This window comes from Argentina silus (genome assembly GCF_951799395.1).
Source record: "Argentina silus genome assembly, chromosome: 2".
Taxonomy (NCBI): domain Eukaryota; kingdom Metazoa; phylum Chordata; class Actinopteri; order Argentiniformes; family Argentinidae; genus Argentina; species Argentina silus.
In genome coordinates this window covers 12,630,186-12,642,926 of record NC_139656.1, presented here as the reverse complement: position 1 = coordinate 12,642,926, position 12,741 = coordinate 12,630,186, and the positions used below count along the sequence as shown (strand labels likewise).

The 12,741-nt window shown below is 37.9% G+C and overlaps 1 protein-coding gene across 1 annotated transcript in view; it reads left to right on the top strand.

The window, feature by feature from the left end:
* ntm (neurotrimin) overlaps window positions 1-8,787 on the top strand; it is a gene marked incomplete at both ends in the record, with an annotated part of 89,572 nt that extends 80,785 nt beyond the window's left edge. The window contains 6 exons of the mRNA XM_083689259.1: window positions 2,030-2,158; window positions 3,051-3,171; window positions 3,607-3,758; window positions 4,758-4,793; window positions 8,258-8,335; window positions 8,687-8,787. Of these exons, the coding sequence (XP_083545385.1) occupies window positions 2,030-2,158; window positions 3,051-3,171; window positions 3,607-3,758; window positions 4,758-4,793; window positions 8,258-8,335; window positions 8,687-8,787 (617 nt within the window). The remainder of the gene's footprint in view (window positions 1-2,029; window positions 2,159-3,050; window positions 3,172-3,606; window positions 3,759-4,757; window positions 4,794-8,257; window positions 8,336-8,686) is intronic.
* Window positions 8,788-12,741: the final 3,954 nt, after the last annotated feature.

The following is a 12,741-nucleotide window of genomic DNA, read 5'->3' as shown; positions in this document are numbered from 1 at the left end:
TCCCTCAAGCTTAAATCAAACAGAAGAATTGTACAAAGTGTTGCGTTTTCTTCCTTGATATTTAATTTGCAGTACTGATGTGACAGTGGGTTTGTGTTGCGAAAGGAGCAGTAAGAGGAACATGAACACTCAGGCTGAGTAGCGATGGCTGAAGCAAAAGGCTACAAAGATGGCTAATGCTAATCAGCTAGTCATGTTTTCCTACAGGAAAAAAATGTGTTTGCTGAATTGTGGCAGACTGTTTTAAATGTAATGGTGACATATAAAAGGTGAACACAGAAATAGGCAACACTAAAAGGATATGTACAGTGTCCTCCATAAGTATTGGAAAGAGGAAGCATCTTCTTTTAGCTCTATACTCCAACAGTTTGGATTTGAAATCAAACAATTACTAAAGTAGATTAGTTAAAGTAGATATTATCAGATTTAATTAAATGTTTTCTTTTTTCAGATTCACCATTTAGACATTACAACCCTTTTTATACATAGTCCACCTATTGCAGGGCACCAAGAGTATTGGAAAATTGTCTTGACAGGTGTTTCTGGTTCGTCAGGTGTGTTCCATCACATCATTTGTGCAAGCATAAGAGAGCTGTCAATGTCTAGTATTGATTCTCGGCTTTGCATTTGCCTTTGGTGTCTGCTATTGGAGTCTGCATTTGCCTTTGGAGTCTGTAATTTCAGAAACACCTATCAGAAATGTAGCCAAAACCTTATACTTACCAAAATCAACAGTGGATGACAGAAGAATGCTCACCATAATTAAGAAAAACCCCAAAACAACTGTCCCACAGATCAAGAACACTCCCCAGGAGGTTAGCGTGAATGTGTCAGAGACTACCATCCGCAGCATACGTCATACGTCACCAGCCGAACCATAGAGGTTTCACTGCAAGGTGCAAACCACTAGTTATCCTCAAAAAGGATGGTCAGGTTACAGTTTGCTGAAAAGTACCTAAAAAGCCTGCAGGAAAACAGTCTTGTAGACAGATAAGACGAATATTATCATGTACCAGAGTGATTTCAAGAGGGAAGTTAGGATAAAAAAGGATCTACCCAAGATTTACAGCATACCACCTCATCTGTGAAACATGGTGAAGGGGTGCTATGGTTTGGGCATGTATAGCTGCCCAAGAGCTTACTAACTCGTCTTAATTGATGATGTTACTGCTGACAGCATTGGCAGAATGTATTCTGAAAAGAAAACATTGAATTAAAGCTGAGAATCTTTACTTTGACCCCAATTTAATTGTTTGATTTCAAATCCAAACTGTTGGAGTATAGAGCTGACAAAATGCTTTCTCTTTCCAGTACTTTTGGAGAGCACTGTATGAAAAGACTTTGTGAAACATATCATATTCATTGTGCTTGATGGGATGTTCCTACAGTAGATGACATATCCTTGTCCAAACAGGTCAGATAATTGAAAGACGGATCTGAATCTTTAAAATTCTTTGTGCTTTATGCTGCTGCTGACCTTTCATTTTGGATGTTCATGGTTAGTCTGCAGTTGATTCTGGCTTTAACTTTCACTCAGTTGCTTGAAACACAAAGAAAGGCAATGAACGTAAGTAGCTGTGTAGTCAAACAGGTGGTGAACGATTTTGACTCCCACATTTGAATATATCACTCTTTAGCACACACACACACACACACACACAACAATGTTATTGGGGCAAGGTTGGCCTTCAGGTTAGGGAGGCTAGCCTGTAACCTCAAGGTTGCTGGTTCAATCCCTGGATGTAAGCCAGTGATTGGCGAGCTGCTGAAATCACATCTAACTGGCCAGCTACTACATGATTTACAGTATAACATGAGAATAAGAAAACACTTAATAAACACAGAATAAATGGCTAGTAATACCCCAAAATTGCCCAATTAGCTACAGACCACTTACAAGCTACAAATGAGTGCCTTATAAGTGTTCCCCATACTAAAGTGTTACTGAAATTCTGATTGAAAATAAAGTGATTGATATAATGTAATATGACCACCCCCCTTAACTCACTTCCATGTTTTTGCTCTACAGGGGACCTGGCATCAGAGGACGAGCTCCTGGACATTCCAGTCATTTCCAGACAGAGAGCGGGGACGTACGAGTGCACTGCCGTCAACGACATCGCCACAGACGTCCAGACAGTGGAGATAACAGTCAACTGTGAGTTTGAAAGTTCCCCAGCCCAAAACAAATTGACTAAGCATACCTCAAGAAAACATTCGAAGGGAGTCAAATTAGACAAAAAAACTGGTTCAACTTTATTTTTATACAATTCCAACATAAAAGTTATAAAACTACACTGTTTCTATTTTGACATGCTTCATCATGTGCGGTATACTGTATCAGTAGATAGTACATTGAAAATCTGATGTATTTTCAAAAGAATTACATTGTTGATCCCACTCTATCCTTATACATTTTTTGTATTGTCGTATGACTCTGCAGCATTATTGCACAAGGATATTGCATAGTATACAGTGTGCGTTTGTTTTGAAAAAATATTATTCATAAATATTGAGGATTTATTTTTCCAAACCTCTATTTCTCTTGGAAATACACAGTCTGCCATTGTGGGTATGTTTACATCAACCATGAATATGAATCTTCCACAGTCCCTGATTGGTTGACAGTACCAGTCACACTGCTCAGCCCCTCAACCAAAACAGACCCACCATGTTAAAACGGGAGCCAATACTCTGTCTTAATCGAAACGTGTCATAAAAAGTAGCAGGTTTTTATAAGCTTTATAAAACTATGCAGAACATACATTTCACATTTTCATGTTGTTTGTTCAATATCTCAAAATTAAATTCATTTAGTACAGAATATTAACTGTGTTCTGTTTATTATTCAGGTCTTGTCCCCTAAACTACTGGTTTAATTACACTCCACTGCATGAAATTATTCACAAACAAGATTCACCATTCAACTTGATTATAAATATATATATATATAAATTCACTCCACTGTTGAAACGTTGACCCACCACCTAACCCGTCTCCCGCCTGCCGATCTGATGAGTGTGCCCTCTTGTGTGCCCACATGCCCACAGATGCCCCAAGTGTGTCAGAGGGCAGAGATGTTGGTGTGACCCTTGGCCAGAGAGGGGTTCTGCAGTGCGAGGCCGATGCAGTGCCTGAGGCAGATTTTGAGTGGTACAGAGACGACAGAAGGTAATGGTGTATACATTTGCATTTTAACCATAACATTTTTAATAGTTGTATTTTGGGGGAGAATTGCAGACATATGCTAAAATATGTGATATAATATGTGGCACATGGGCCTTTTCAGTAATATCAAGTGAACATACTGTAAAAGCACTGGAGTTGATTTCAACATGTCAAAGGTGAGTGCAGTAATTGTACATGTAGTAACAGCGTACTGAAACAGTTATGTAACTTTGTGTAAAACATCATGCTGTTGTGTGTGGGCGAACCCTGTTAAATTAGGCACGATAATGACAGTGAATGACTAAAAGCATACTAGTTAAGATAGCACTTATCCTAGACCTCCACGAGACCCAAGCTGTAGTGAGGTTTCCTCAAGGAAGGGTGCAAAGCATGTGATCAGTAAACACAGTTGATTATGGTGACCTTCCTCACTTCCAGGATCTTCAACGGCTTTGATGGCATGGAGATCGAGGATGGCGGACAGCTTTCCAAGCTGACATTTTTCAACGTTTCTGAGGTGGATTATGGCAACTACACGTGCATTGCCATCAACAAACTGGGAAGCTCAAACACAAGCTTTCTCCTGTATGGTGAGTACATGATATAATGCATTCTTATGCCATATACATACTACCAACTTTTGGCTTGACAACCGTTGTTAACTGTAGTCAGACCCATTATTTTTCTGTACGTACATGCATATCATAGAGGAGAAATAACGCTTCCTGTATGAACTAGAAACAGGATTCGCTCCTGATTGAGAGTACTGCCGCCATTTATTTTTGTTCTGTGGGTGTTTGTCACAGATCACTGCACAGATAGTCACTACACATCAACTAACAGTTAACTTCGATTGTCGTACACACATGCATAACTTTGCTCATTTTAATAGTAACTGGAGTGATTTTCGGTAGTAACTACCTGCATTTTTAAGGACTTAACTTAACTGACAACCAAATGTAGGTGTAGTGCGATAGAAATTACAACATTTCTGATTGTTTTATTTCTACCTATACTGCATGATTCACATTTAATAGACACACTATGACTCATCTTTACATTATCAGGATAACTGAGGCAATTTTCATGCTAACACCAAGCCTCAAGCAGGTTTTCAGTAAGAAGCACTGTGTTTATATATACTGTATATAGTATTCTGTGCCTCTATGTAAAGCAAAATCATGATGATGATTCCTTCCACATCCCACATACAGTGCATTCAGAAAGTATTCAGACCCTTTCACTTTTTCCACATTTTGTTATTTTACAGCCTTTTTCTAAAATGGATTCAATTCATTATTTTCCTCATCAATGACAAAGCCAAAAAACTTGTTTTTGTGTGTAGACTGATGAGGGAAAAGAGAATAAGACTGTAACATAACAAAATGTGGAAAAAGTGAAGGGGTCTGAATTCTTTCCGAATGCACTGTATGCCTAACACTGCTCTCACAATGCCAAAAACCCATCCACCAGCTTACTTTTCATGTTGTTCACAAGACAGCATTGCCAATGATTTTTTTTTTTTTTTGTTTGTTTGTTTGTTTTTTATATATATATTTCGCTTTATTCTTTTCGTTCCTCTGGTGTAGAGGTAATTGAGCCCACTAGCTCAACACTATTGCAAGGTTAGTATCCGTCACAAGCATGTGTTCTAACTTCCAGCTAACAGCATGCTAAAGCATGATAAACATTGCCATTTTCCACAAACTGAAAATTAGGTACTTATGTCACTTGAAGTAGCACTTCTGCCAATACTAATAAGTGGCAGAGATATAGTTCTGTAACCAGGATTGGGCAGATAATTTTTAGGGCACTGCCTGACGAAATGAGATAGTCAGATGCTAATTTGGATGCAGACAGTTATGAAAAAGTTAACCTAAAATTCCAGTTAATAACTAGTTAAAAGGTAGGTCTGACAAGTAACATTTCCGGAGAGGAGATTCTCCACTGCCTACGAGGAAAACGTGAATCTTTGTGGAAATGGTCAATGAAGCCTGTGTACAAACTAACGTTTGCTAACCGTGTTTTGTTTTTCTTTTTGCAAACCTAATTGTCTCTCTTTGTGGCATGGCTTGATTTTGCATATGTCCATCTACTGTGTAAGTATTTGTCCTAAAACTATAATTTGTGTTGGATCATATGTCTGTTTTGTGCTTTTGTCTGATTGTTTAATTCATGTGTTTTCCCGCTCTGCACCTCCCCCTCATACTTAAAGGTAGACTGCAAGATGACATCATCACACTTCCTACTTAAGAACATTACACAATTTCAAATCTAGCATTATTTGTTGTCCCCAAATGCAAATAGAAAGAGCCAATATTAGCAGCCTTGGCAGATTTGTAATACTGTTGATATCTAAGTAAAAGATAGTCCCCTCATTGACAATGCCATCTTGCTTAGTCTACGTTTCACTAGCACTAGTGTAATGGTGGTTACCGCTATAGCAAAATACAGTACCCTGCATAAGTAATGGCAAAGTGAAGCATTTTATCTTCTTTCAGCTCTACACTCCAAGAGTTTGGATTTGAAATCAAACAATTACTATGAGGTTCAAGTAGAGATCCTCAGCTTTTATTTGATGTTATGTGTGTGCCTATTGGTTTCACCATTCAGATATTACAACATTTTTTTATGTATAGTCCCCCTATTTCAGGGTACCCAAAAGTAATGGGACAATTGGTTTGACAGGTGTTTCTGGTAAATCAGGTTCCTTTGTGCAGGCATAAGAGAGATGTTAATGTCTAGTATTGATTCTAGGCTTATGCATTTGCCTTTGAAGTTTGCTATTGGTGTCTGTCAACATGAGGACCAAAGAGGTGTCAATGAAAGTCAAGGAAGCTATTATTAGGCTGAAAAATCTGAAAAAAACAACTTTTGAAAAAAACTATCAGAAACATAGCCAAAACTGTAAGCTTGCAAAAATCAACAATTTGAAAAGACAAAAAAAAGCACTGCCGAGGTCAGCAATTGCAAACGGGCTGGTAGGCAGACAACTGTCACACAGATCAGGAACACTCTCCAGGAGGTAGGCGTAAATGTGTTAGAGACTACCATCTGCAGAATATTTCACCAGCCGAACTACAGACGCTTCACTGCAAGGTACAAACCACTAGTTATCCTCAAAAAGAATGGTCAGGTTACAGTTTGCTAAAAAGTACCTAAAAAGCCTGGGAAGATACTGGAGAAGATACCCAGCATCTGGTGGGGTCAGTGAGTCGCAGCCTTCAGGCAATTATTGCATGCAAAGGATTGTCCACCAAATACTAAACATGGGTGCTTGATTTGGACATTTCATAAATATGTCCCATTACTTTTGGGTACCCTGAAATAGGGGGACTGCATAAAAGGTGGTGTAATTTCTGAATGGTGAAACCAATATGTACACAAAAACCATCAAATAAAAGATGACGATATGTACTTTAACCTCACAGTAATTGTTAGATTTAAAATCCAAACTTTTGGAGTGTAGAGCCATAAGAAGATAAAATACTTCACTGTCCCATTACTTATGCCACACACTGTATATATTTATTTTAGATATTTTTTTTTTAACACAAATCACCTGCAGCAGATTCTGGATTTTTGACAACGCTACGCTAAATGTGTTTTATGTACAACATCTAAAGACCTGCATCACTATACTGGGAATTTAGCAGTTTCAAAAATGACATATTTAAGTGCTTTTGGAGCCTTCGTTCACGATTTAAAGTTTGCCCCTATTTTTTCTATTGTAGACTGATGATGGAATCGCTGGTGCCCAGTAAATTTCTCAAAACCAAGCGAAATCACAAAACAAGTGTCTCTACCCTTCCACAACTTGCAATTTACAACAAAAATAGAGATTTGGTTAAAAAATCAGACACTTTAACCGTGTCCTCTTCAGAGATGCATTAATTGCTTTGATTTGGATCAGTATTATTCTAATTATCCACGTGCAGGATTAGGAATAATCTACAGTGGCAGCATAATTGGATAGATGTCCCAATAGAAAGGATGATGAACTCAAGAAAATCCAAGGGAAATTAGAAGTCATTGTGATAGCGGCTTCAAAGTAAAAACTTCAATAATCTAGTCCTTTCTAAATAATACCCATGCTGTGTCATATTTATTTAGATGGGATTTCTCCCATCTCAGAAAGCCCTTTCGAACCATATGACCGCCACAAGGCCACGGAATGCAAATATGTTTGACTCATAAACCATATTATATAGATGTGCTTCCACATTATGTTCCACATTTAAATTAAATATGAGAGTTGCCCAAAGGTTGTTGCAGAGTTTCCAAAACCATCTTGAAGAGAGACATAATACAGCAACATTGACATTTGATTCTGGAATTACTTTGCACAACTATTGCCTCATGAAAAACAAATCCACATTGACCAGGGGAGGCTGGTGGAGGTAGAAATCAGAGGACGCTCATTGTAATGCATGGGATGGTATCAGAGGAATGGTATCAAACACATTTGATACCATTCCTCATTTCATGCATTACAGTGGGCCTGTCCTCCGATTTCTACCTCCACCAGCCTCCACTGACATAGACTTTGATATCTATACCTGTATGTAATGTGAAGTTCCAAGCACTTGTTTAGCAACGTTTTATAGAGTTAGATGTGGCTGGGATTAAGTTGTTGTCCTTTAATGTTTAGAGCAAATCAATAGTTGTATCTCCATTAGAGGAGGCTAGTTTCACTGGTTTCTTCGTTTCTCATTCCATTCCATGAATTACAATGAGCCCATCATCCGATTTCTACCTCCACCAGCCTCCCCTGACCTCTAAGTTGTCTAACTGGATGAGTATAGTTCCCATTTGGAGTCTAGTTTAAACATTCCGAAGACAAAGAACGACCTAAATCCATAAACTAGCTGTTAGCCAGACACTTGGACAATGACAATATTCCACTTTTGAATTGGGTGGCTAATCGCACCAGCTAGTGTTTAACCTCAGAGGTAGTTTATGCGAGTGTTGAGTGTTGATGACTCAGATAATTGCATGTGAGCTGGTACCCAATTGTTTATTTATTTATTTTTCTCACAGCCTTTGTTGCATTTTTTGAGTGCCTTCTTTCATATAATCTCTCTTTTAGAGGGGTCTACATCTGTTTTAGAATTGACTTCATCTGTTTTAGAAAAGACAACCTCTGAAACCATTGCAATACGTGCAGGTTTGTGATGAATACACATTTAAACCTAAACTAATACCCCAAACTAACGATTAAACTTTTTTTTTTTTTTTTACATTAAAAAACCCCACTATAAATAGATCAATAAACCACTAACCCTTAGATTTTAACAAAACATATACCTGTAGGAAATGTTAGGAGAGAGTAGTTTCTGTTACCACACAAAAGTTGAGTATTGGCATTACACCACTCTCCTTGAGCAGACAGCAAGTTAGGTATTAGAGCACTTGCTATCTGCAGATCAGAGGTTCATACAAGTCAATATATATCAGCTGGTTTAGGCAAGAGGAATGCCAAAATTCATATAAGTGTTTTCTTCTCCCCCAACGGCAGGACCGGGAGCAGTGCAGGATGGGAACAGTGGTTCAATGGGAACACACGCACACACCTGTCTACTTTTCATCATCATTCTTCAGTTTCTGCTCAGGTTTTGATGCAAAGTGGGTTTCTTTCAGGGGCAGTTTGCGAGTTTTGTGTGTTTTCTCTTACCCAAAACCACAAACGTATGCACATAGTGCATGGGCTACCCTGCTATGTAATGTCAAACTGCTAAAAACAAGTATGTAACATATGAGTTTCTTTGTTAATTTTAACATTTTAAAGACATAACAATATTGTCACTTTTTGTTTGGATATGAGTTATTTGGTTTGTTTCTCCCCAATTATGGTATTATTGTTAAATGTTTCCTTTCGCATCTCTAAAGGAGAGTGTTCTGATGTGATTTGTTACTTATTTAAATGTATTTGTCCCAATTTACACCAATTTGCAAATTCATCTTAGTCCCTCCAAGAGTCAGAGTTGCAATAGGTGTATGAGGTGAATAAACAAACACCTCAAAGTCAAACACAGGCTTTGAAGCAGAAGCACTGAAAACACTCTCAGGTGTAACACCTGTTATATTTGATTTTATAGTGTAATTATTATTTCAAAACTATTTCTGACACATTGACAAACCACAATAATGGTGAAGGAGAATTGGTATTAGACTTCCTTTTTTTTTTTAAAGTCTTTTCTTCTTTCTTCTCAGCACTGTAAATTGTGAAAATGTTTTCAGTTGTTTGTGCTATGTGATCTTTTCTTTAGTTTTGAATACTTTCCCTTTTTTGAGAGTGGTCAAATTGTTGAAGTTGTAATTGTTGAGGCAAAGAGACAGCTTTTATTCCCTTTTAGTGGGCTAACTATGAACAAGGTGGTATGAAGAAATAATTACTGGAAAAGAAGAGTATTTCCATTTTGTGGACATCTACTTAAGTGATGTAATTTCTTGCAAAGTTATTAATGCCATTACAACTAGTGTTAAGGTAATTTAAGTTATAATGCATTACATGCGTCATTTACACACTTTGGGGTAAAATCCCAAATGTTCCTATCTGAACTCACAGTGCTGGCAACTAAGAGGCCATGGAGTAAGAACCTTTTCGATAGCAACTCGCTCTTTGTGGACCTACAGTCCCTCAAAAAGAGCCCAAAGACTTCTTAGCAGTTAATATCTCAGTATTTTTTGCATCATCCTTGTTTGTTCTAAATACTCTCTCATAACCAATAAGTATTAATGGTGTGGTGGTGTTGAACTATATCATGACGGGAAATGCATATATGCATATACTGTACTGTCAGATAATAGTGCATAATACATAATATATTACCACAGAAGTTAAATAACCAGGATTGAGTTTGAATTTGTGGTAAATTGGGCATATATTGGTCTCCTCTGTGACCTATGCTATCAAGGACCCACCCACGGGCTAGAGCTACTTTTTTCTAACCTTTAAATGTACTCACGCATACTATCCATTTAATGAAGACACTACAGGGGGGGGGGGAGAATCTACTGCAGATGCTCTATTGCTCAATAATGCTTTGTTTGTTTTGTACAACAGCCCAGCACACACATTTTCTGTGAGATCAATAGGTGATGATTTTGTCAATAGGTGAAGTTTTATGCATTGCTGCACCCCATTGCCCATTACAAACTACATACTGTAGCAATGGCTCCTCATTATGAATTGTTAAAACTATATCGGAATATCTGGTCGTGATTGCATTCAGCATCTTCTCCAAATGCTTAATGTTAGTAGATATGTGTACTTTATTGAAAATGTAAGAAAGACAGATGTTCAGAGGGGCTGTCACAAATTAAAGAAATGTATTGCTACTGTTCCACAGTTTTCTTACAGGACATTGCAGACACCTAATTGTTCATCTCTGCTCCACTCAAAAATGATAAATCATTATTGTGTTGGTTTAATTCAGCCTTTGTTGATTTCATGAGTAACATTTAATTCATGATGAGAAACTACAGTGGAATAGTTCACTGTGGTAAAGGGATGATCATGTGAGACCAATGCAGTAGTAAGTCCTGATTTAGAGGTCTTACTATCTGATCCACTGATGGAGAGGGAGAGAATGAGAGTGATACATATTGATGATGGTGCTGTCATCAAAATATTCTATAGTACCTCTGATAATTTGCAACATCTCAAATATACAATGTCTGGTATGGTAGGATTGATTTCATACAATGTATTGAATTAAGCTAATGCATGTTCATGTAAATTAAGCAGTGTAACTATTTCCAGATTCATTTCAAAATAAATAGCATTATTAACAATAAAATAGGGGCATTTTGGTTACAGCACCATACATTTTTACTAATGAACAAAACATTGATATGTATAAAATGGGTCTTACTGTCTGTTCGAAGGAATAATGGAATGCCCAGTTACTCTCTGCCCAGCGACTCAAAGTAGACATGGGCTCATAAACGTAAAGGGATGGTTCAGCCTATTTTAATGTTTAGGTGAAATATCATCTTACCCTGAGTTGTCCACATAGGCCAGTAGTGACAGTTTCTCTGGTTCTCCGTTCTCCACTTTGCTACTGCAGTATAGGCTAACAGTTAGCAGCGCCCTCTCCAATAGACATGATTCCAATGGACCTTAAATTAGCATAGTTTAAATTACAGTACATGCCAACATTTCTTCAGAGGAACTTTAAAACAAAGAGATTTTGGCATGTAATTTAAACTTAAAGTCCTTTGGAATCCTGTGTATTGGAGAGGGTGCGCTAACTGTTATTCTATGTAAGTGGAGAACAGAGAACCGGAGAACCTTTCACTACTGGCCTTTGAGGACCATCACTTAATTTAGGGTAAGATGATATTCCACCGAAACATGAAAAAACTGTCGGCTGAACCATCCCTTTGAAGCGAAATGCTTAGGGTAGATTCAATCAAAGATATTTTTTCTTGTTGACGTTTCTAGACATATGTACAGAAAACAACAGCTGAGGCTTCTGGGAAGTCCGCGGTATAACCATCACAAATGCATATTTCAGTTGTTCATTTTGATGGAACTTATATTGCACCTACCCTATAGTATAGTGCTGTTTGTGATGTGACATTGTTGATTATGCATTGGAATTAAGAATAATTCATTTTAACTTTTGACTTGAAATAAAACAAGAAATGGTACGATATCATTGTGGACATGTCTGTGCATGACCAACATTTCATGATTTACTTAAAATTTATCTCTGATGATTTTGCACCCACATTCCAAGCAACAGTACCATCAAAGTTCCCAATTATTCCCTTGAATCTGGTTGATTCCAAAGTGAAGGGGAAATGACATTAGATTTGACTCCCCGTAATGTAAAGGATTGTTGGTTCATATGTATTTTCTTTATGAAGATTGTGTGTTCATATTTAAGACTGACAATAATAAAATGTTGTACCTAAATGCCCTGCTTTGGCCATCTTTGTTCTGGCATGGACAATGCCATCCTTAGGAACAGCTATTCAGCCAGTCTTGTTTGTTTGCTTACTTCATTGCGTAATTGAACAAACCTGGTGTCTGTAACCTTTTGTATCACTCCTCCTCGTGAGTCTTACCTCCCTAAGAACCACATGAGAGACTCCATATTGTATTCCTCAGTTTGTGAAACATCTCTGTTTGTCTTACCTACATGAGATTAATCTAATAACCTACCATGCGAGTGGTCTGACAGTAGATGGTTAGTGAGTGCACTCAGTGCAGTGTTCAAGTGTGGCAATTGTCACAATGACCAGATCACCCCATTGATTTCTCAAGCCCTCAGAAGCTGTGACCACGGCCTCCTCACACTGTGGCCTGCCCACCAAAGTGCCAGCCGCCTCTAATGGCTGTACCCCAAATTACTTGATTCTGCCTGTGAGTACATAGCAGTGCAGATTCAAGGGCTCTAATCCATCAATTACAGTATGTATTTTACAGCAGGGGTCTTCCTTAATAGGGTAAAGATGTGTCTCTGCCCTCGCCATACCGCCATGATACGGAACTGGCTACGCTAAAACTATTTCTTATTCTCAATCATTTCCTATCGATATACATGTGACCAGAGCACAAAA